This window comes from Oenanthe melanoleuca, chromosome 6, assembly GCF_029582105.1.
Source record: "Oenanthe melanoleuca isolate GR-GAL-2019-014 chromosome 6, OMel1.0, whole genome shotgun sequence".
Classification (NCBI taxonomy): Eukaryota; Metazoa; Chordata; class Aves; order Passeriformes; family Muscicapidae; genus Oenanthe; species Oenanthe melanoleuca.
Window position 1 is genome coordinate 9,411,472 of NC_079340.1, and position 25,787 is coordinate 9,437,258.

Consider the following 25,787-nt stretch of genomic DNA (forward strand, 5'->3'; position numbering starts at 1 on the left):
CTTCCTCAAGTGCTCATAAAAATCAGTCACCTTTTCCAAGAAATGTTCCCTAAAATGGCACTTCAGTTCAAAGTTCTTCTGTCTTAGATTTGTAAAGGGTTCACCAAATGTTGTGTAAGCTTCTCTGTGAGATAGGAAGGGTTCAATGCCTTATTCCCAGAGTAAGGCTGCCTTTGGGCATCTTTACCCAGCATAGCTACATTGGCTAAAGGGCTATGAGGTACCAGAGGAGAGTCCTGAAACACTGCTTACACAAATCTCTGCTTCCTAAGGTCTGAGGATTTGATGACTGTAGCTGCCCCTAAGCTCTTGGTGGGGTGTGGGTGGGGGAAGATGGAAATAAGGAATAAACTTCTCTTTCAAAAAAAGCTGGACAGAAGGCAGCTGAAAAAATTGATAGCAATGTTAGTGGCACAAGCCTACTGGAATGCAACATGATGGGGGAAGTATATTGTCTTAGAATTGCAAAGTATATTACATGCCTCAGGGGATAATAAACTGGCATTGACCCCCAAAGCCTCAGATCAAATTAAACTGAAAGAAATTCCACAGACACCTGGAGTGGTGCCATTTGATTGTACCTCTCTGTCCAGCTCCTCGATCAAAGTGACGTTTCCAAGATTCCTGTCCACAGAAAAGTAACGTCTTGATCCGGCCTCGTAGGTCAGGTCATATGTCACAGGATCTCCTTCTGGGTCAGTTCCATTCAGAGTGTACACATGGGTACCTGAAAAATTGATATTCAACAGCATTTCCCTGTGGGTATTTCAATCAGTGAGTGCTCGCTGCTCTGTTCCTTGGGAACTTGGCTACCCTGCAGCAGGAAAAGGTTTTGTTGAAATGTGGATAAGCAAGAAGTTCAGAAGTCCTGATGGCAACTTTTAGCCAGCTGGTTAAACTGAGTTCATCAGTGCTGGTTTCTGTCACTTTAGGCCCTTTCCTGTGGAGCTGTGCCCAGGTCAATACTGTTAATATCCAAAGGTTTACATAGGTGACAAGCTCTTCACCAGCTCTCAGCCCAGGTGAGCCAGAAGTGATGCTGCTCCACAGCTGGGTGACAATCTCAGCAGCACCAAAAGCCCTCATACACCTCCTCTTTGCAGGAGCAACAGGACTGCAAACTAGTATGCAGAGAATCTGCAATCTCCCTTCAGAGAGAGCTCCTGCTGGATCTGAGCTCTGGAACTTGGGAGGTGCAATTTTCACATTTTCCCACTTTCAGAATTAATCGGTGCAAAAGTCTTTCCTGCTTCACTCCCACTCATTAGCTCTCTCTCATTAAGTACTTGACATGCCCACTCATGCTCAGATCAATTAATAAATTTTTCAAACTCATCTATGTATTTCCTTCAGAAGCTGGAGAAAGATTGTTATTTCTATTTTTAAAGATTGAGAAGTTGGTGCCAGTTTTTCCACCAAACTGACTTTGTGTACTATAAATTATAATTCCTGGGGAAGTTATAACTCCCATATTTTCCAAACATGGTGAGAGTGTTTACTAGTATTATTTATTAAACTTACATGTCTGTCATTCTACTGTGCTTTACCTCTTTCATCCAAATAACTTCAAGCAGTTTACAAACAGCAGTTGACTGAGCCTGAGATATAAACCACTGTTGATTCCTTCCAATCTGCTGTGCCTTGGGTAGGTTACCTGAGATATTTGGGTTGTGGGGGTTAAGCACAGAAACTGTGCTTTACATCTAACAGAGCCCTCTGCACTGGGAATACTGCAGCCAAGTGACTCACTGCTTGCTAGTGAGTTTTGCTCATTCATGCAACCCAAGTACAGGATGGAAGGATCCCTGCTAAGAACGTTAGCATGAAGTTTTTTTGAACTACTATGGCCCTGAGTTTGAGAGATATTTAATTCAGTTCTCAAAAGTGATAATTTTTTCTCATCTCTCTCTTCAGTAGCATAGATCACTGACCAGATGTGTGAGCTTGTGTTTAATTCTAGAGCTTTGCCCACACCACTGACAGGTCAGCCTCTTGAAGGTTTCCTTAGTTTTGCAGGGCAGCCTTTTGGACCTCATTTGCTTCCTCCTTGGCATCCAAACTCTGAAGCTGCTCAGAGGCCTTGATGGACATGGGACACCCAGCCATCAGTGGTGTTATTTGGAAAGCATTCCTGTCTTGTCTTGAAAGAGATTATACCAAACCATGTGGAATCTGTGCTCACTTACAAATAACATCATTTATGATAATTATCAGGGCACTATTTGTGTACTTTGTACAGAAAAATGTTGCATTACAAGAACCAATGCACCCATAAGAGCACTAACAAAGAGATCCTGTTACGAGCTGGTTCAGCCAGCCAATAAATAATCAAGACTTGGAAAACTGTTCACAAAACTACCAAACATTTTCCCACATTTTTCTTGTATTTTTCCCACAAAACAGAATGGAAAATAAAAACACATCTGTAACTGTGATCCCTGAAAATTATTATGGACAGACAATGAGCGATATGATGAGACACTTCTGACTGTAACAGCTCTCTAAACACAAGGAAATGAAAGGAGAGGAATTAACTGGGACTGATATAAAATAGTATCTTGAAAGAATGCCTGCTTCCTCATACAACTATCTATATAAGAGACAGAAATTTGAAAACTGTGGAGGGATCTGCAGCACCAGTGCTGATTCATTTATTCTTGTTTGTTAAAAGCTTTGTCTTAATATCACAACTGGGTCCAACTGGAGATCTAGGGTGTCAATTGTCATCATCTCACTGATATCCTTATAAATATAGTGCTTTTCTGCAGCCTGGTTTTGGTCAGTAGCTGTCTCTACTTCTCAGTTGTTTTCTGCACTTCTTACTACCTTTTCCTGTCCCTTGCACTCAGTGCTGGCTGTGCTGCCTGTTTCTAGCTTGTGTGGATGTCTGCAGCAGCTCTGAGCAGTGCTCTCTGTGCCTGGGGAAACAGGATGGACACCACATCTGGGCTCTCTTGGACCTGAGAGCAAGCACCAGGCACAAGGTCTGTGCTGTGGCTGCCCTGACATACCAGTACCAGCAGCACACAAATGCAAACCCCTCCTCAGGGGGCACAGGGCTGGAGAACAGCAGACTGCAAGTTTATGTGAATGCATTGGAACCTCAGCTTGGTCTTTAAATCTCACAGCTTCCTTTCCTACATTTCTTAGAATTTTCTTATAAGGAAGACAGGAACTTTTTTTGCTGCTAAATGTGAGAACAAACATTGATATTGGTACAGACTGAGATTACTGAGTTTCTGAGCAAGTAATGATGGACTTCATTGATTTTTACACTGGACTGTTTGCTTTTTAGCTGGAGCTGATACTTCATTTTTCATAACACAAAATACTCACATGACTTTTAAATTAGATTGTGGATCAAAATTTATTTTCCAACTCATTATAATTCCTTATTTTTTCCACATTTTAATTTCACTGCACAGTACTCTCCATATCATTAACACCCCCAGGAACACTTCTCAGCACAGTGTTAATGCCAATTAAAAATCTGTTCTCAGTGTGCTGCCTCTACTTGCTGAAAAGGAAATAAATGAAAAAGACAGCTAAAATCTTACCAGAGGATACCAAGTAAACAGCATCTCCCTGTCATAAAAATATGGGAATAGAAGAGTCTTTACTTGGGGATATGGCAAAAGCCACAGCTAGAAGAGCTGGATACTCTGAGTACCCAGGGGATGGTGCAGGAGGCTGGGACAGGGGAGTCCTGGGGAGCTACTTGCTGCTTCCTGCTGTGAATTCCTCCCAGGAGTCATGCCAGGCTTTTTCACTCTGTTTTCCTATTCCATCTTAAAAGCAATTTGCTCTCTGTTCTGCCACTTGGGCTAAATGGCTGTCTCATGATGCCATTGCTCCATTTTACTTCATTTTTTACTCAAATGTAATCACAGTCTCTGCCCTGGGCTCTGGGGCTGGTTTTGCTTTCTCACTGAAGACATGCTCTCCCTCTCTGCTGTGCAACACTCAGCAGTCAGATCCCTTCCCTGCCAGGTAAACAAGCCAAGCACATTTTGGATTCATGCTCAGTCCTGCTGCTGTCCTTTGCCACCACAGCTGACATCTGTTAACAAGATGCTGAGAGGGACCTGCATGGCCATGCTGCCAGCACAGGACACCTCTGCTCCCAATGCCACAGCAAACACCACATGCCTGCTCTCCACCTCTCAGCAGAGAGGGAGATGGACAGTGAACACAGAGCTACAGACACCAAACACCCCGAGCACAGGGGGTGCTCAGGCTCCTGTGTCATGGGCACACACCACAACTGCCCCAAAGCCAGCTCCTTTCCCATTCTTCCTGCTGCTGCTCCTTCTGGACCATGCCCAGACACTCCTGCTCCCTCCCTGCTCCATGGTGCAGCTGGCAAAGCAGGGACATGGCAGGAGCAGCAGCCCAGGAGCCACGGCTGCTACAGCAGCAGCTGGAGCACACCCTGCAGCTGCCAGTGCTGTCCTGGAGAGATGGAACATGGCAGCAAGTGCCCAGCATGGGGCTCACACCATCACCCCAAGGACAGCAGCAATATGTCCCTGCAGCACCCACAGCAACAAGGAGAAGCCATCTGAGTGCAATTTTCTGATGTGTCTGCAGATTCTGTCTGAAGAATCAGAACAAAATTGAAGGCTGTAACACTTGTGAGTCCTCAGAGCATCTCTGTGAGTGCTCAGCGTTGCAGGGGGCTTTGCTCTGTGCACTTCTGGCACTGCTGCAGGGGTGCAGAAGGCAGGCTGTGTTTGACATTTCTGTTCTGGTAGCTCCCAGCTTTCCTAGAGGTGGAGCAGGGTGACAGAAACAAGGCAAGAATGAGTTACCACAGGGGACAAGAAGGCTCTCCACACTCAGCTGTGAATGATGGAGGAAAGGAGACCAGGAGTGTGTAGGAACAGGGCAAGCTTGAAGGATGGAGGGACCTGAAGGGATCAGTCACCCAGGGTGAGTAGCTGGCAGCTGTAGCTTTGATCAAAGAACTGCCACTGCAAACTGCCTTTTTATGGGAGGAGTGCCTTCTTGGGGGCAAGGGAAAAAGCAGAAAGGGAAAAGCAAGGAGATGGTGCAGAGATCTGCAGAGTGCTGATGGTGTTTGGGCTTTGAGAGAGTAATGACCTTAGACCTCTGAGTATGCTTCAATCCCTGCTCTGCAGCTGTTCCAGCCCCACTCTGCCCCCACCATGAGGCTTACAGGGATTATGAGGTAAGATGAAACAAACAACCTGAAATAGCTCCCCACTGCTGCCTTAAGACCTTGATTAGGAGCACACGCACATTTTGTATGTACACATGCAAAGAGCTAATTACCCACCTGCCCTGCCAAACCACAAACACCAACTACTTCAGTTCATAACTTCCCCCATTCTTAAATCTGGCACTGAAAGGGACTTCTGTTCTGGCCCCTCTTACCCTGAGGGGTGTCATGCTCAGCAGCAATAAATAGGGTCTGGGAATCTGCAGGTACTTTCAAGAATTCATGCAGAAATAGTATTTGCTGGTCTTCTGATAACTTGGTACAAAAGTTACAACTATCTGTAAATAAGCAAAACTGGACAAGGGAAAAGAAGGTCAAGTTAAGGATTATATGAGAATGGTAATGAATTTGATGTGTTCCCACAGCTGCAGAACTGCAATTTCTCTTTCTACAGCCACACAGAGAATCCATCATGTCCTTTCAGTGTTCCCAAATGTTGCATGTCCCTTGCCTACAGATGTCTGGGAATATAAGTAACACCTACTACTTTGTCAACCACTTGCAATCTCAGCAGGGCCAAAGACTGTAAAATTTCTGGAGGTTTATTAAGGCTGTTCTCTGTGGCATTGCACAGATCAGACACCAGCTGCTGCCAAGAAAAGCATCCTGCCCATGACTCCAAACTTTATGTAAGGACAGGGAAGATCTAATAGCAACCTCTCCATTTCTGCAGCACATAAACCTGAGTGAAGCCATCCAGAACCAAACATATGGAAGTTTTTGTTCCCCTGTTTTGTCACTGACCATCCAGAGTGTGGGTGCTTGGGACTGCACATGGACATGGCAGACCAGATTCCTTCTCCTGCTTCTGGAGGAGATCAGAGCAAGTGATGAAGAGCAAGTCTCCTCTGCAGTGCCAGAGAAAAGGGCCAGCCTGGTGGCATTTAGCACTGAGCTCTGGCACAAAGATCTGTGCTCTGATGTGATCTCTGCTCCTCTGGTCCTGTACAAAGCTAGAAGCACACCCAGCACTGCAGCACTGAAGTGTCAGGGCTGTTTGTGCCCTTCCCTGTGGCTGTCTCTGCCAAAGCCTCCCTGAGGAGTGGCTCTGCTGACATGGGCAGCAGCAGTTTGCATTAAGCAAATCCCAAGCAACCATGTTCCAATGGAACTTTTGAAAGTGCTTTCAGAAGAGAGGACCTTGCAGCTGTTTGTCAAGGTATTCTGGGAATTAGCCCAAAGAAGCACTGGAAGCTATGACAAAGCAACCATGCTTGGTCTTCTCAAAAGTAAAGTCTTGTCTCTCTTTCCCCAGGGTTTTTCAGGTCTTTTGGAGCTTTCAGAGAGAAGCTGCTTCTCTCTTGCCTTTTAAAGCACATTTATACATCAAATTAGAAGTACAAGCCAGCCAATTTAAACACATGTAAGCCCATCCTGGGTGAAACTAGTAGGCAGGAGGCACAGCAACTCTCAGAGTTATCACTGCTGCAAGCAAAGCACAAACTCTCCAGAGACTTCTCTGTCCCTAGCCTGGCTGCTAATGTTACAACAGCACATACAGAAGCCCATCACACCTACCTCATTATTCTTACTCAGGCAAATGAGGAGAGCACTAACACTGATCCCTCTCACTGCTGTCCTGCTGTTGAGGCACACTGTCCTTTTTCTGGCTGCTGGAGCAGCAGATCAGATGCAGTGGAAATGACTGCACCATGTGGTGCTGCAGTCCTGACAGGAGGGGCATTTTTGCCCATCCTTAGCTCTTCTTTGCCATCTTTAGCTCTTCATTCCTGTGCCTGGAGGCTCCCAGTGGTGGCAGGAGCTCTGTGCTCCATGGATGCCACTCTGCAGGGTGTGGTGCAGCTCCAAGGGAGTTGTACTGCCTGTGGTTTCAGTGGTGGAGCTGGCAAGCACCACCCCAAACAAACTGAGCTGGGGTCTCATTTTGTGGCTGTCTGGCATTACAAGCCTTATCTACACTTGGATAAGTGATTCCACTGGCTGATCCAACTCCAGCCATCAGCAGAACCGTAGGGATTGCCAAGGCTGAGCTGAGTGTGGTTCCCATGAGAATCCAGGGAAAAGTACAGCAACAACTGCAGCTCCTGGGTCTTCCTCTGGCTTCTGCAAGTGCCACTACATTTCTACATTACTGCTGGCCTTCAAGCTGAGGTTTCCACTTAAGCCTGACCAAGCTTACAGCAAATTCCTGCTGCATCATAAGCAAGCTCCTTTTAAGTGGTCAAGATGTGTCACTTCCACACCATGTGCTGCCTTCTTCCCTCCTCCTTTCAGGCTAAGCAGCTAAAGGAGAATTGTTGCTCCAAACACCCCTCTCCCCACTCTCTAGCATCCCCAGTGTGGGTCTAGGATGGCATTAACACCACTGGGGCAGAAATGGAGACTTGGAGCAAACCCAGGCAGCTGCTTCCCAGCACAGAGAGTGACCTTGGTCTGGTTTAAGAAGGTGTGGGTGGCAAAGTCAGGCTTTAGAGCAGGCTGTGCCCTCTGATTCCCCCTCATCCTGGCCTCCCCAGCTGCCTCAGCCCTGGGAGGGTGTTTGGGTGCATCCCTGCATCAGGCACGAGTAAAGGGATGCTTCCATACCCAGCTTGCATCAACTAAAGATTTTTCTGATTTAGCCTGTGAAAGCTACAGACAAACAGAAGAAATAAAATCTCAGTGCAAAGTTTGAAGTAAAGGTGATGTTCATCACTTAACATATTTTTAATATAATTGTTTAGGTGTTAAGAGATTATTTTTCCCCCACAGAAAATATTGATTATAAATCACCTTTTTTTATTATTTAACTTCTCTTAGTGCAACTACAGTTAAGCTTAAATAGACCTGCACCAGAGTGCTGAAATCTGAAAACTGTATCAATTTTTGAATTTTCAATAAAAACAAAACTAAAAATAAAACTTTAAAAAAACTCAGTTATTTAAGCAAAGCACTTTTCACTGCAAGTGGAAACATTTTCTACCATTTCTACGTTAAAAATGTGTTTAGAAAAAATCATGCCCCTTACTTTTCAATGTACAGCTTGCTTTTATCAAGGCTGATAAAATTACTAGAAACTAGGCTTTCTTCTCATAAATATTTTTGGAACTGGTAAGAAGCCTCTCACCATGAATTTATTTCTGACCCCAAAGGTCTGTACTCTGAAGCTGTGAATAGATTGGGGGACCAAAAAAGAGGGAGCTGTATTAAATTCATGTTTTAAATTGCAGCTACAGTTCAAACATGTCATTTTAAATTGAGGCAAATTAGTAAGATCACAGCATATAACAACAACCTGAAAGAAAATATATATGTTAATCACAAGAGCAAGCAACTCCAGTTTCACAGTTTAAACACAGAAATTTTGATACTGACCAACAGGCGTGTCCTCTGACAGGCTGAGAAGTGCCATGTTCCCATTTGTGCTTCTGGCTCCATTATCAAAGAAATAGGGGGCATAATTTGCCTGAACTGCAATTAAAAGAAAACAGAAGCCAAACAAAAGCATTTTGTAGGTGACAGTCATTTGGCTGGCTCAGTTACTTGACTCTCAGTAAACAGGAGCTGTTTGGGGAATTCTAGGAGTGCACAACACACCCAGTTGCTGCAATGGACTCTCAGAACTGTATCTGTATAGATATTTTTAATAAAATTACATCTACATGCCACTTTGCCAGTATTTACACAGCAGGAAATAGAGAGAGGATATAAAAAAACCTCCAAACAGAAACAAAACAAATAGCAGGATCTTCCTAAAACAATCTCAACCAGCTCCTGACAGCTTCAATGAAAAATCAACTTTTTCAGCTTGCAATGATGGAACACCTCTCCTCCACTCTACACATACAAGCCTGAAACTTTCCCAGTGCCTTGATATCTTACTCAGTATTCTTACTCACTGTTCTAAGCACATCCTGCATTAAAATTATGCCTACTATGAGCAATTAACCATAATTAAATACTTACTTGCTGCCAGACAACAGAAAAGTTAAAAAAAACAGAACAAAAAACAACAAATTAGTTGTCATTCTACTGAGAGAATTCAAAATAGCCCATTTGAAACAAAACTGCAGGTATATAAACACAGAGGGTAACATTTGCACAAGGACCAGTTGCCAAGGAAAATACTTCAGAACAACATTAGCACATCAGTAAGGATAACTACAGGATTTAAGGTTGTGCTTGTATTCTCCTCTATTTTTACTTAACCAAGTGATTATTGTACTCACCCAGGCAAACATGCACCAAACTGAGAAACAAGGAGGGGGTGAAATGCCTTACATGCTTCATCCCACTGCAGAAAGAGCCAACTTGTGTGTTGGAAGGGCTTGGGTTTTGCTGGTTTTATTTATTTTTGTTTCAGTCCCTCTGAAAAGTCCAGGAAAGCGCCCTTCAGGCTGGTGTGGCAGGGAATGTGGAAGAGGCAGGAACAGACGCTGAGATGTTAAGCGGATGACACGTCTTAATTTCTGAGGAATTTAAAGAAGCTCCTTCCCAGCACCTAATTAGAGCAATTACTTTGCAGGGAGCTGTGGGACTCGTCTCTGAGACAAGGTTTGGAGGAATCAGTGTAACTCTCATGGTTTGCTGTCAGTACTGTGTTTGTGCTGTCCAGACACACAAGTCAGGGGGAAGGTAATGTAGAAATTTGTTTTCTTTCTGAAATCTGTCTTTAATTCTCCAAGCCAGCTCTCTGTTTTTAAGAGCAAAAATAAATTTATTTCTATTTTAGCTCTGGTAATATTGAGAAACTACAACAGAAGAAAATCTAATATTAGCAAAAACAATAGAAATTGTTGTTTCCATTTTAAAGAAAGCACTCCCTCAGTCATCCACGTGTTTAATCACTGTTTGCTGAAGTTCCAGAGGGGGGCAGGTGCCTGACCCTAGACAGCCCCACAGACAGTCTCCCTCCCAGCTCTGGCCTGGGGGTGCAGAGCTGAAGGTGGGCAGGGCTCTAGCACAGCTTTCACCACTCATGGAGGGGAGGGACAGGCTGGGCAGCTCCCAGGTGTTCTTCCAGAGAAGGAGCTGGCAGTTAGATCCTGCCACACATCTTATATTTTGTACATTTTTTATGGATAGTGTGCCTTACCCTGACCTTGGCAGGGGGAGCAGGTGCTGGAGGGGCCATGGGAGAGACCTTTTCCCAGTGCTGTGATCCCCTGGGATCTGCAGGGCTGCTGGCAGGACACCTCTGCCTGCAGAACACATCTACTGTAAGGCTCCCAGGAGGAGGAAAGCAAAACTCTTGGGCCAAGATTAACAAAACTCATCACCCATAATGGAATTTTCCAGAGAGTGGTACAGAGAGCAAAAGGGCTGCAAATGGATCAGACAAATTAATGAGGACTGGGTTCACTGATGACTAACAAATGTGATGACACAGATGCAAACCCTGGTTCAGTACAGCACTACATTATCACCTGCCAGGAGCTCTGAAGGGAAACCAGGGGAAGGCTCTTTGACATCTTGATCTCTCTCTGACCATCTCCTGTGAGATCAGACCTTTGTTCTGACTCTGTGATTGTATTTGTAGAGCACTTTTTACAAAAGCTCCATGTTGAACCAATCTGTGACTGCAGAAGTGGCTTGGAAAACTCAGGGAAACCTGCAGGAGGCAACTATGAAAACAAATGTATTTTTAGTGCATTTAAATTCATGATATGGGGATCCAAAGCTAAAAACTGTGTGGGAGCAGATACATATATAGAAGATGGATATAAATTTAGTCCCTGTTTCAGATTTAATCATCTCACCTCTGTCAAAAATAGTATTAAACCACATAAAATCACAGAAATAGAGCTGCATGGTACCCAAAAGAAAATATAAATAGCACCCAAATGTCTTCTCATCTGCCTCCTCAACCCAGAACTAACAACATGGGTTTTTTTCTGCAGAGTATTTTCCTAGAACAAGTGATGGAGAGCTCTTGTCAAAGCTAATAGCTATCTGTTCCCCTGGTTGCATCCCCTGGGGATCTGAATCTCTAGGGCCTGCATCTCCAAGGAAGCAAAATGCCTCCCTCCTGAATTCCAATGAGCTTGAGCTCTTAATCCCCTTACAGTTTGAAAACCTAACTAATATGTGTCTATGCACAGCCAGATCCATTCCTAACACAGCAACATTCCAGAGTCGTTTTTTCTGTGAGAAAATATACTTTGATCAAAACCAACACAGCTCATGGATCCAGGCTTATTTTGATGAATTTTCTCCTTTGGAAGAAAAGGTGCAGGAGGGGCTTTCAGGAAAGCAATACCTTCTGTCTCAATATTTTTGAGAATGGAAGGATCCCTCTTTCTATGTAGAAGAAACTTTCTGTTTCATGCATTTTTAGCATATTGAGTAGCAAGAAACACAAAAGAAGAATGAAATATACCCATCTGATCTCAAACATACCCACCTGATCTGGACCAACTGGTTTCCCAGGGTTTTGATTATTATTCAGTATGAAAAAGATCCAGGAAAGATTCAATATCTTCAGAACAGAAATTTGGGTCACTGATTAGCAATATCTACTGGAGTTTGTCAGACAACCTGAGTTTTTGTACAATAAATTGAAGGATGCTACAACAATGCAATGAATATTTTTCAGACTTCCCTGCCTCTGAGCTCAGCTGGGTGTTCTGGGGCCAGTGCAGCATGGTGGTGAAAGTGCTGGATTGTGCACTGAGGAGCCCCCTGGGATCCCTGAGCCAGGAGGCTTTTCTTCCCTCAAGACAAAGCTGTGTACCAGCATGGAACTGGGCTGTGCACAAAACCAGACACACACAAGGCCAGCTCCTGCCTTGTTATCTCTCATCTCTCTGAGACTTTGAGCATCTTGGAAAATCCTGGGCCCCACCATGTTCTTTTTTCTCAGCCCTAAACCTTTAGCCTAAGACTGGCAGTCTTCCTTAATCAAATATGTCTGACAAGAAAGGGGCTGTCACCAGGACCAAGAGCTGCACTTTTTCTGCAGTTTACACCACCCTGAATGGGGAAATTGTGGGTCCCACAAAGTCAGCTGCTCTTGAGCCCAGTCCCAACCCCAGCCTGAAACGCTGCCCAGACCAGAACTGGCAGCAGATGCCAACATGGAATGGCACCTAAACTTCCCCAGAAGCAGAGCCCCTCACTCTTCACAGCCAAGGGAGGCAGAGCCCTGCTTTGCCACTGGAATCCCAGCTGGCACCTGCTGCACCCATCCTGGCAGGCTGAGCACAGACAGAAATTACTCACACCCACCTGGGCCATGCCTGCTTGGCATGTAAATGGCAGGTCTGCAGGAGCTGCATTCCCATCAGCTTTTGGATGCTTACATGCATTTCCAATTTAAAAATAATGAGAAAAATAACATGAAAGAAATAGCAGGTATTATTTTCCACTGTCCTGCTTTGCTTTTTAATAACTATGTACTGTCTTCAGATTTTATGTTCCCATTTTCCTCTGTTCTAGGCTCTGGACAAGTATTGATAAGTAATAAAGTTCACACTCATATAACATCAGTTCAAACTACTTTTCTTTATATGCTTGTCCTTGAATTTGGGGTGTATATGACATCAGGCATTACCCTGGAGAAGAGCATTCGGCACTTTTTGTGTGCATGTCAATAAATTCAACATAAAAAGTGCTGCACACTTTATACAAACCTCAGCAAGTGCAGAAAGACACCAAGTCACACTGTGGCCTTCTCTTTGGAGATCACATGCCAAAAGGGGCTGTGGGAGCTACCACTGATACCTGGAGGCATTATGCACAGCACAGTTCACTCAGAACTCCTCATGACATTCTGCAAAGGAGAGAAGTGGAGCCTTAGTCAATATTTTGGTGGTGAAGAATCTCAGATTTTACATTTTGGTAGCACAGCACCAAACTTTCTGTCTGATTGCAGGGAGAAACTGTAGGAACTGGGGAATCTGCAAGAACCTGGGCCAGTTTGTTGGCAGGAGAGAAAAGACTGAAGTGCCTCAGAAGTCTTCAATGCCCACTTTTATGTTGTGAATTACCAGTGAGAGAGAAACAGACTTGCAGTAGGTCAAACATTGCTCAGTAGGAACCGAGCAAAAAGAGAATCAGTCCTGTTTTGGTGGTTAAATCCAATCAGAGACGTGTGCTTGAGTCCTTGGCCATTATCACTGAACTCTGATTCTCCCTGTTGCCAGAACAATTCTGTCACCTCCTAAATGAGAGTTTATGCATCTCCACAGCCTACTCTCATCACTCAGGATATGCAAATTTGTTAAGATGACATGGAATTTTTGGTAGCCATACAACATTAAAATGCAAACAAACACCTCTTTCTTCCTCTCAGTGTTATTTCCTTGCTATTAATTGAATTAATTTAACATTCTAAAAGGAAAATGAGCTCATTGTTATAGTTCTGACACATGAGGGTCTAAGTTCAGTTTTCATATCTAGTGCAGACAGTCTATAAATAAACAGCCCAAAATCATTAAATTCACATAAAAGTAATCAAAGGATACTGATGTGATCATGAGTGATCTTGCTTAAATTTATAAACCTGTCTTAGCTCAGTAATTCCAGGCTGAAAGTGACACTGTTTGGTTTAAGGAATTTAACAAACCAACATGGGTTGTAACTCAGCAGTCTACACAACTTTTTCATTTTGCAGCTCCACTAAGCAGCTTTGTGTGCAGGAGAATGGTGAAACCTGGGCAATATCATAGAATGGTTTGTGTTGGAAGGGACCTTTAAAGCTCATCTAGTCCAAACCCCTGCAATGAACAAGGACATCTTCACCTGGATCAGGTTGCTCCTGAATGTTTCCAGGGACAGGGAATCTACAGCTTCTCAGGGCAGCCCAGTATTCACCAACCTCATCTGAAAAAATTTAGTCTGATAAAACACATAGCATGAAAAATACTGTATCTCATCTGATTCAGGAAGATACACCCACAGAGCAGAAGAAGAAAACATTGCCCATTCATGGAAAGGAAAACCAAGATTTAGAGATGTGAGTACAAGCATTTTAACAACTTGAGCCCTTTGGGTTTGAACCTCCCCAGTTTTGCATAACAAGAACAGAAACACTCAGCTATGATGTTGTTATCTCCAATGGAATTAAGAAATTACAATGTCAGGAAAACAGAGAGAGAGCAGACACCAAATATCTGCCAGTTTTAGCATTTCCACAGTGGCTTTAAAACAGACAACAAAGTGCTTTCCCAACAAAATGTGGAGGGATTTTTCCCACACAGGTAAAGAGATGGTACTTTCATCCCATCAGAAAAAAATACTAGTCTGCACACCAAAAATCTGAGCATTTGCCTGCATAGCTTATCATGAGTTATTGTCATTCACTGTGGGTGGCAGCAGAGGTTTGGGGAATTCCTGATAAAAAGAAGTAACTTCATCTCAGTTATAGCTTCTCCTGGTTTTAGTCTGCCAAAAAGTGTTTTATACCATTTGCAAAAAAGGTGCTGCAGGTAACTGAGGGAAGGGGAACATTATCTGCAGCTGCTAAGTAATTAAAGTTCCTGCTATCCACTTTACTAGCTTAGAGGCTTTTAAAGACCACTGCAAAATCCATTTACAATTCAGTGACTTTGCTTCTTTGGAGCTACGAATCGCTCTCCTCGTTTTCTCTCCACAGGATGGAAAATGAACAAATAGTCCCTAGAATATCCACATATATTTAGATAGCCTACATTCACTTCAGCAGCATGATCTGTGATGGATGTGGTGCTGTGGAGCATGGCACAGATCTGTGTGAAGGATGCCATTTAGCAGCAGACAGGCAGTCCAAGTTATTTATGAAAGAACCAGTATTGTTCGTTGTTTTGCCTGTAAAAATTATACATCTAATTCAGATTTGGGGTGTGAATAATGAATAAATCAAGATTTTATAGTTTAGTCAGTTTGGCTGTGAAAAATAACAAGACTTCCTTAGGCAGAGCAAAGAAACACTTTCCTTTTTCTGTTTATGTTGTCCCTATGAACCCCCTGGCTGGTGTGCATGCAGGGCATACCCAGCCCTTCCCTTGGACTGCTGTGCCCAGAGGAAACCTGAGTATCCAGGCAGCCTTAGCAAAGCAGTGCTTGTCCTTAACCTAAAAAACAAGATATGTGTCAACAGATTTTCTATCACAAGAATGTTAAATACTCAGCTTTGAAGTAACTTACCTCCAAAGCATGTGGGACTATTGCTCTATTCCCACTTACATTTTCCATCAGCTCTCTACTCTTTGCCTGGAGAGATTTCTACAATCTGTGTGTGTATGATGGTTCTCAAATCAAGTAGTTTAACCTGGTGAGAGCCCAAAGATTGTCTCTTCATTCCTTCTAGCTCTACCTATGAGCACTGTGCTCTCACCATCTCCTCCCACACTTTCTAGTACTTTATCTCTAAATGCTGCACTTACTTGGCTTTTTATTTATTTATTTTTTTATTTTTTTATTTAACAATCTATCTATAAGATAAATCAAGACAACTACATAGCAAGAATGTCAATAATAGATGCTAAGTTGAGGAATGAATAAAATATCTGAGAAAAGACTTCCACATCTGCTAACTAAGATTACATAGTCCAAAGTTTATGCAGTGAATGCTGAAATACAAATTAAATGACAGAAAAATCCTTTCTCATACTGTGGCTTTAAGGTGATTATATGGGGCCTTGAAACAGAGATGTTCAAATTCTCTAAGTGTCCTTGGTACGAAATTAATGTCTAAAAACAAAAAAGGCCATGCAGCACCATTGTAAAACATATTTTTTACTGGAGATACACTCCAGTCAGAAATTCAGAGACAAATTAATGTAGTTCAGCCCTTGAGGAAATTCAGACAGCAGAATTTCTTTGAGATCCCACATAGACAAAGAAGGGCTGGGGAACCATCATGGCAAGAGGCAAAATAACAATTTCCTATTCAATGAGAACTGACAGGGAGGAAGACTTGACATGTTTAGGAACAAAAGAAAGCATGGAAAGAATGTTGAGGAAGCAGGTAGAAAGAGAGTCTTTCTGTTTAAAAGACAGGAAAAAGTGCAAAGCACATTTTATAATAAAATTATGAGGAGCAGGTTGACTTTACTGCTCAGACTCAAGGATCTGTTTTAAAAACTGCTGAGTCTTGACTAACAAAAATTTAAGAGGAATTTCTTTCAAAGACTATTGAAGGTGGAGCTTGCAAGGTTGAGGTCAAGACACACACAAAGCTTTCTCTCTTTTCATCAACCACACTCCTGAAGATGTGTGCAGAATAAAGCAGCAGTATTGGTATATATTGAACTAAGTAAAAGGAAAACGCTGAATTGTTTAACCTTGGTACACTCAAACAACATCAAGATAAGAGCTCAGTGCCAATTGCCATCATTTATTGTTTCCCAAGTAATGGAAGTTAACAACTGGAGTCAAAAAGAATGCTTTAAAGAGGGACTTGATGACACTGCTGCATTATCTCAGCTCATACAGAATCTTATTTTTAACCACCCCACTGTTTCTCTGATAGCATCTGTAAACAGATGGACTTCTTCACACTTTTTCTTTTTTTTTTTTTTTCTATAGAAACATCTTCCTATATAGGAAGATTTCTCCCTTGGGGAGAAATCTGTGATGCAAATAGTTTTTAGCATTGCTTGGGGAACAGGCCACACAACTGGCATTGCAAACAGGAAGCTTTGTGTGCAGGACCCACCAAGCAAAGACAGCATTTTCCAGTGCACTTCAGTTTTGGGAGACAATTTGAACCACATGCAACAGAGATTTGAATTTCTGAGACCAGGCAAGCACCCAAGGGTGCCTTTTTTCCCCCTGAAGTTGGCGTCAGTGCTGAAGACCAAACAACATGACAAAACCCAGCAGAAAGCACTCTTCTTCACAGACCTAAGCAGCACCTTGCTTGTCATGTGCTTGAGAGAAAAGAAACCCTGCTCCTGTTTGGTTTTTGCACTGAGTCCCTTTAGCCAGGATGCATCCACTGCTGTGACACACAGAGATGTGCAGTGGAGTTAAATGACTGCACAGGGCCTGCTGGGCAGACAACAAACAAATTCTTGTGTGGTGGAACCTTTGAATGCTCAATGCCCCCTAGACCAGGTGTAATCACCAGCCCTGGGCTTGGTGAGAGCTTCCTGGGAGAGCTGAGGTGGTTGTGGCTGCAGAAGTCAGACTGAGGATGGCTCAGGGGCTCACAGTGACCTGATTTCTCTGAGAACGTGTTCACAGCCTGACCAGATGGCATTGTGGCTGTAAGGTGCTTATCCTATAGGAAATCTGTCCTTAGCTCCCTTGGGGAACATCAGCCTTAAAATGTGGAATTAAATCCCTCACACTCAAAGGTATTCACAGTCAGCACACCTGAAACACATAAACAGATGTTGGCACAAAGGTTGAATGGCAACATGAACAAACCCACATCCAGATACTGAACTTTGCTACCAGAGATCCCACTACTGAGACACTGAAAACAGGAGTAATTTCTGGGAATTCCTTCTGTGCTGATAGATGAGATAACAAAGCATTATGGAGCAGTTATGTGCTCAAAACCAAGGCTGGTTATCCAGTGGCTGCTCCAAGTCTTACAACACTGAAGGCTACTGGAACTCAGGCAGACATGGATTGGAACCAACACCCTTCCTTCTGCCATTAGTGAGACCTCTTTGCTCCCAAACAGCAATTTAAAAAATGAGTCCTGTAGAGCAATTAGCTATGATAAAGATAGCTGCTTACATTTAATAACAACTGGCTGATCTGAGGTAAAAAAAGGACTTTGTAAGTGGGTTTTCCCCTCAATCTACAAGAGGGACAAAAGAGAAAACTTTGGATAAATTCTTCTCAGAAAAAGCTTTGTTAAAAAGTGCTCATGCATCTGACCTGCCTCCACAATCTGACATTTTCCTAAAAGTAGTAAGGAATATAACTTTGGACAAAACAGAGTCAGGAAACAGGTCCTCAGACTTGATCCAATGAATACTGAAGCCACCATGAGTCCTCTACTCAGTTTTGGCAAGAGTTAGCTGTGTATCTTCACAGGAAATATTTATCCTTCTGCTTTTACATTTCAGCAAAGTTTATTGTTTGAGATGACATTGTTCACAGAGGACTGGAGTTTTCCTTAGCAAATGGAATACAAGAGGTTGCCCGTGTAGTCCACACTTTGGATAAACAGAACTTCTCCAGAGCCAAAATCCTAAATTCCTTGAGGATACCTAGGCCCTTGCATCAGTTGTGAGCCAGCCTAGAGACCTGAAAAGCCAGCGTCCAGAGTTCCTTCTACACCTTTTGGGATAATATTTTGTATAAAAAATATGTATTTTTGTTTCTCCTACTACCCACTTAGAAAAGGAGAACCCAAAACTTGCCTCTACACAAACAGTCCCTATCAGCAGGGATCATTTCTCCTGGGCTCCTGACAATTCACAGCCACAGTGCCAAATAAAACAGGCTGATTTGGTGTTAGCTGGTGATATTAAGCTGTAAACAAAGTGAGGAGCCACCTGGCTCACTTAATTGACAGGGTCAGACCAGGATTCAAATCTGTTCTCTCAGGCATAGAGACACTTCAGAAACATCTTTATTGCAACTTAAGGGCTGTGCAATTTTCTGGCTTGACAGCTGAATGCACACAAAACCACAAGATACAAAAAATGCATTTGTCAGCTTGGACAAGATAAATTTACTACTTTATGTAAGCACACAGTTTGTGTATTTTTGAAGAGCCACTGAGCAAATATGTTTCTCTTCTGGTAATGGCAGACAAATACATGTAGAAGTGAAAGGAAAACAAAAGGAAGAACAGATGCCTGTAAGTGAAACCATGATCAGATGGTGGCTCTGTTCTACCACATGGGGAAGTGGCCTGGCACATAAGAGTCCAGCTTGGCTGAGGAATTACCTTCAAGAGAACACACAACATTCTGACACCTCTAAATGATGCAACAAAGCATTTGGGCAGCAGTCACAATCCAGCTGATATAATTTAGAGGTTCTTGCTTTAGTCCATTTAGCCAAGGCTGGGACTTTTGGCAAGTAGCATCTTTAACTGGAATAGCCCCCAACCAGGGATTGAGGCCAGCCTGGGAAACTGAGTGAGTGAAAATACCTGAGTGCATTAAACTATGTCCTGGGATCTCTCCAGAGATCCAGGGTATTTCTGTAAGAATTGTGCTAATGGTCTCTGGGGCTTATGCTTTTCTTGTCAGAGGGAATATTTTGCCTGAAGGAGGGTTGGAGAGTTTGGAGCATGCTGTTTGGAGGGTGTAAGGCAAAGAGGAAAATCACAGAGTATTTTTCAGATATAAAAGAAAAGGGCTTAAACTCACATTAGAGAACAGAATTTTCAAACCTGTTAGTGATGCTTTACACAGAGCTGTAAACACATGGCCATATTCTACAGAGAAAACCCTGCATCAAACAATACCAAAGATGCTTTTTACATTTACTTGTCATTTATATTCTACACATTCTTCCTGTGAGCTCCACAAAACAATAGAAATAAAATCTGTTGGCCCCCTGACCAGCAACCAAACAATGAAACACAGCTCCTTCACCAGCATCCTGATTCACAGGTCTTGCAAGGACTGGCAGTTCATTTCCCCTTGATATAAAAAAATGCTATGCATGGTCAGGTCTTCAAAAATAGGAAGCTGAGTGTCAGATTTACCTACTTTCAAAACCAATATGAAAATAAAGCAATAGCAAGCACACAGAAGATCCAGAATTAGGTTTAATTGCCCAGTACAATAGAAACAGTCTCAGTAAGAGCAGGATCCTGAGTAAGTGCCCATAAACTTGACCTTTTGGAATTGCATTTGCCTGTGTGAGTTACAGCAGACCTCTGACTGTTCCCATTCAACTCCCCCAAATTGTGAAGGGCACTGAAACCATTTCTATCATGCTGACAATTATGTTAAGAGTAGTACTATGAGTACTGACAGAAAAATTACTATTTGCAATCTGCAATTTGCCCAGCAGCAGAAAAGGTTTCTACTCCTCCTCATATTCACTAGAAGGAAAACTGAATTTATGACCAGCCAAGTAATTCAGTTTTAAGGACTCTCCCCCAGGCAGAGAAACAGCAGCAATGCAGAGGATAGTTAGGAAAGGACAGAAGATACACGACTAAAGTATCAGCAGGTGCTTCAGTTTCTCTGTTATTCAGCCCTTTGGTATCATTCTTAGCATTTATTTCATGCTCCAGTAAGCTTTGTTTATTGAGGTGATCACACAACTCCATTGTCTTGAAAGAACAGCAGCCTTCTGGCTTCAGAGGAGCAGATGAAATCTGATTAGGTTTAATATCTTTTCAGTGTGCTCTTTAATAACCACCTGATGACACTCTTAGGGAAGCTAAAAACCAGGCCACTTTGATTTTAAAGTCAGATTTAGCCCCTTAGAAAACATTGAAAATATTACTTGCATCTGGCCCATCACCTCTATTTTAGCATCTTGCTTATCTAGTTTCTCAGCCCTTTCTAAATAATGAGATTTTTATCATTTGTAGAAATCTACTTCCAAGTGGATTGCAAGCACCAAGCACAAGGGCTACAGGAAAAATCATCCATGATTGATGATCATACAAACACCTTTGTTAATATAAAATAAATGACTCAAAGAAAGGGTTAAATTTGCAAGTATATTGATAACTAGAAACAAAAGCATCAGCCCTTCACCACCTTTTAAGTAATTTAGAAATGCAAACCAGTGCAATTCAGCTACCTCTCAATCAGCTCTCCTCATTCTCTTACTTAAGGAGCTAAATCCCTGCTTGGTGCAGAGGAATATTCAGCTGACACAGTCTGGTGGCAGCCAGACAACTTTGCCTGGCTCCTTCTGCCAGGTTAATAGTAACAAAGATGCCTGAGTGAAGGCATAAATAAACAGTACTGAAGCCTTTCCCTAAACAAAAAGCAATGTGGAAGGAGGGTCCTCAAGATAGTGAAGCACTATCAGGTGTGCATGCAGGCAGATGTTTTCACCCTCCTCTCAGTCTGCTCATTTTACAAGTGGGAGTGGTCCAGAAATCACTGGAGGGGCTCGCTGAGAACAAGGCTTGCAGTATTTCCTTATTTCCTTTTGAGTCATTTTAGAACTTATACCTGTAAAACAAACATGAAAAAGAGAAAAAATTGAGAGATTTGTTTAATTGGGAGTGTGGAGAATGGCACAAAACTTTAATATCAGAAGTTTAGCCATGTTTGTATAGGCAGGCGTAGATTAGCAGTGATCTGAAAATAAACAGCATGTGATGGAAATTTTTATACTTCTTATTGCTGGAGGCCACTGACTCCCAGCAGCCTATTTTCCCTTTAGTGAGGGCACTCAATCACTGAAAGTTTGCTGCTGCTGGAAGTTCCATTGTCAGGTGGAGGTCTTCATAGACACAGGATGGTGCTGCTGCCTCTCCAGAATTGAATTCACATTAAACACTATCTTCTCCTAACCATCATCACATTCTCCCTATTTCCTGGTCAGCAGCCACAGGCTGACATTGGCTTGAAGCATCTGCTTTCTGGGACAGCAATGGTTTCTGATAGAATGACAACATTCTAGGAAATGTTTTTTTTGGAAGTAGCCAGTGTGGGTATGTTTGGTTACACAAAACCCTCTCCCCAAGCCACACTGAGCTGTCCCCAGTGGCCTTGCAGCTTGCCCATGGCACATGCCCAGCACAGAGAGCACTGCACAGCAATGCTGAGAAACAGCCCCTGTGCTTTGCCTGCAGACTATAAAGCAAGTGATATCCCCTAAAAAAGACAGCACAAGTCACCCAGAAATCTCACAGCAACAATGCAAAACAAACCCAAACTGTTCCAATCAAGAACTACACATTAAACAGAAGAATCCAGCTTTGGGCAGTTGCTGTGTTAGGTCCAAGCTTTTACAGCTGCCTCTGAGTAAGAGTAGAAATCAATCCAGATCAAGCATTTTGATGCAAGCAGATCTGAGGAAGTAATTTGCAGCAGAAAGATGCACCCTACATGGAAACAAATAAACAACAATCACTGACCTAAAAAAGGTTTGGCTGCAGGAGATGATTACAGTAAGTGTACTGAATGCTCAGGGAGCCAGGGCAGAGTGTAATGGGACAAGCAAAGATCATAAAGTATTTCTGTGTTTGCAGCAGAGGAAAGCATCTCAGACTCCCTCTGTAGGAGACCTTTGTGGTGAATTTACAGGTTTTAATGGAGTGCTTCCTTTGCACTCCTTCCTCCCCTCTGAGCACAGTCCCTTCCACTGCTCTGTGAGACCAGCATCACTGGACTTCACCCCCAGGAAACAGCAGTCTGCTTTCAAAGGAACTGTGTCTTTGCAAGCACTTTTATCAGAGATTTCCTGCCTGTTGCATGTAAAAAAAGCCTGACACACCCCCTATTTTGGCAGATAGCAGAAAGCAGTAAGAGTAACACAAAGATTTACACCTAAGTTATCAAAATGTAAAAAGTAATAAAGCATTTAAGATATTTTATCAGCTAGAATGAATTTGCTTGGAACTTCAAATTAGTAATTTTATGATTAAAAGATTAGAAATAGGAAATAAACTATTTTAGATTGAACTCTTTAGAGTTTAACAAAAGTTATCAGCTAGATATTTTATTGAACTTAGAAACATTAAGATTTAAGATGCTAAGATTCTGAAGAGCATACTAATCCTTTTGTCCTAGACTTGTTCATGGTTTAGCTTTTCTTCCACTCTGATCTCACTGAAACTAAGGAGTATTATGTACTTTTAAGTGCACAGACAAATTCAATCTCAGTTAATTCTTGTTCCTAGTAGAGCTGTGGGTCCAAAAATTGGATTTTTGGGAATTTACAGAATCACATTTCGGGTGATCTGTCAAAACATGAAGATGAATGCAGCCAGATGAATGGTGATGTAATACAGCAGGGCAAAGCCAGGATAATATTTCACTTTTGCAACTGTTCTTATCAATGAGGAACACTGATAATCCTTTAATCAGGCTTGATCATATTTCTCTTTATTGTTTTATACTGTGGGCATGAATCAGATTCTAATCTCTTCTAATCTTATCTCTTCCTGATCCAAATACTCAATAAGTTTCCTAAGAAAAAGAGAACAAGTTCTCAGTGATACAATGAAAACAATATTTAGCTGCATGCAAAATTCTGTGAAGTTTGCAGATGGAAGAAACACAGAGTGCTGTGATTTCTCTCTAATGATTACCTAATAAATCTAATGAAACTGTAAACCTGTTTACCTTTATGTATTTTATTCTTGATTTTGGGTAGTTTTGAGCAGCAGAGTCTGACCTTCTGACCTAAGGGTGAGAAATAATATATTATCAGTGGAGACAGGTAATACAAATAACTGTACATATGCAGTAAATGTGTCAGAGTCCACAGACAATTTGCATACTGTATTTACCACTGACATCCTTATATGGAGAGATCTGTAAAAAAACCAGGATTATCATGACTGATTTTTAGATCTCTGCACAACTTTGTCCCTAGAGTGGAACAGAAACTTATTTGCTCTTTTCCATCATTACTCACAGACACATCAGACACACATTGTGAAGATTTCTTTATCCTTTGAAATGTCACACTGGCAGTCAATACAATTATAGTTACACCACTTTAAGAAAATGTAAAAAATTACCAACAGGAAAAGAGAGCATCTCTGTGTCCAGATGCTCAGGAGTGTAGAATAAATTGCTTTAGATAGGCAAAGCCACTAAACCATTCCCTCCCCACCACACCTAAATAAATGAGTTGTTGACTGCAGTTGACATAGCAAGTGCTGACCTCAATAAAGGGGGAAAAAAAAGGTTTACTCCAGAGGTGAGGTGGAGCAGAAAGGACAGAGACACAGGATTTCTCATCAACAAAATTTAACATATGGTCCATGATCTGGGAAATCACTGGGGCACACTCTACAGCCAAGGCTGGTGATGGAGGCTGAGCTATCTTATCACCACAATTTAGTTCTGATGTTACAGGTTTAACAATCAGAGTACATTTATCCTGCACACCCAGCCACTTTCACTTTCACACAGGCACTTACAGATAAGGAACAGTGTCCTTTGCACGTTTCCTCCCCACCTTCTGACTCATGCAAGTGCCATGCACATCAACAGAAAGGGAACACTATTATGGGATTAATTTGTATTTTATTGATATGGCCATCTCCTGTCCTTCCTTTGTGTTCCTGATGACACATCTAGAAATTCTCCAATTCCCTTTGCACTGTTCCTTAGGTTTTCCTCAAGGGTCATGGAAAAACCTGAATAAGAAATAGAAAAGGCAAAGGGAGCAGAAGGGCTTTAAGTACCACTGCTCTGGCAAATAGCTCTGCCATTCACACAGACTCCAGCAAATAAGAAAACTGGGCAGCTGCCATAACCAATCAGGAAAACAGCTTCCTTATGTTTCTCCATGCTCATATTTATACATAAAGCAATTCTTAGAAGGTTTCTAGAAAATATCAAGCGTGGCAAGTCTGCTCTTCCTGACCTTTGGACACTTAGCTTATTTGTTTTTTACTCTCTACATCTTGTATAAAATACACATTGTGAAAAATCATGGTGAGTCTCAGAGATTTACAATATCAAACTTCAAATCTGCACAAGTCACTCTAGATTGCACCTCTCAATTTAAAAATTCTGCTGAACTGTCCTGCAAATGCACAAGGACACCTGCAGAGATGTGGCTATAGACAGATGGAAAATCCTCTGTTTTCAGATTTTAACTGCTCTGTGAATTTGGAATACTGCAAAATGGTTAACTAAGTGCCTCAAGGTACTACAACTAAAGTGTGGAATATCAGTGGTAAAAAACCCAACTAACCAACAAAAAAACAAAGAAAAAGAAAGTTTAGACTGGTTGAACATCAGAAGAGTTACTCTCACTTGTTTTACTGTTCTATAAAGAACTTCTCATATACTCTGCTAACCTGACTGATTCATGTTCCCTTATTTCGTAAAGGTAGAAACTTTTTCCATTAACACATTTCCCACTACTGAGAAAATTATACTATTTTTCCATTGGTAGATGGCTGGTTATCTACTGGGAAAATATAATGGGAAGTATTTTCAGAAGAGCAGATTTCAGAACACAGATTAAAGTAAGAGTTAATCATGCTGTGCAACAGGCAACAACAGAGGAAACACTACTGTACAAGCCAGAGCACTGATATGCTGCCACATTCTGCAGTCTAAGTCCTTTTCCAAGTTCAATTCTCCTTTTCGTTGCTTGCTTTAATTAAAACCAACATAGTAAATAAGCACTTTATATCAAAAAAGGAAAGAAAAGGAAAAGAGAAAGCTGTGTTAAGAAGACTATGATACTGTACCTTCTGCAGCAAAGACATTGAGGCACAAAAGACAGACAAGCAAAAAGCCACAAAGTGTCAGGAGCTTCATCCTTCCAGGGAGTCTCGAGATGTTCCCCAGGAGGCTGAAGGAGTGTCCTGGTCTCCTCCAGCACAACCTCAGCTTTTTATAAGATAGAGCCAAAGGAATGTTATGCTCAGAATGGGTGGGGATTTGGCCTTTGTATTACACCTCAACAGATGAAAAGAAACAGCACTTCCTACTTCAAGAAGCAATTTACTCACAATTAGGCAGCATAGAGAGTTCCCTCCTGGTTACACAGGAGCTTGGAGTATTAAAGTACACTGGGATGCTCTGAGACAGAGTCCTTG

The 25,787-nt window shown here is 42.2% G+C and overlaps 1 protein-coding gene and 1 long non-coding RNA gene across 2 annotated transcripts in view; both read right to left on the reverse strand.

The window, feature by feature from the left end:
• CDHR1 (cadherin related family member 1) overlaps positions 1-9,472 on the reverse strand; it is a 41,973-nt gene extending 32,501 nt beyond the window's left edge. Inside the window, exons 1-3 of the mRNA XM_056495076.1 lie at positions 9,412-9,472; positions 8,558-8,653; positions 582-727 (exon numbers count right to left, since the gene is read on the reverse strand). Coding sequence (XP_056351051.1) covers positions 582-727; positions 8,558-8,653; positions 9,412-9,472 — 303 coding nt within the window. The remainder of the gene's footprint in view (positions 1-581; positions 728-8,557; positions 8,654-9,411) is intronic.
• A 10,360-nt stretch (positions 9,473-19,832) lies between these two features.
• On the reverse strand, positions 19,833-25,576 carry LOC130254654 (uncharacterized). The gene is made up of 3 exons (XR_008840793.1): positions 25,437-25,576; positions 23,344-23,403; positions 19,833-21,222 (listed from the first exon to the last, which is right to left on the reverse strand). It is a non-coding gene; the product is annotated as an uncharacterized LOC130254654 (long non-coding RNA).
• Between the last annotated feature and the right edge of the window lie 211 nt (positions 25,577-25,787).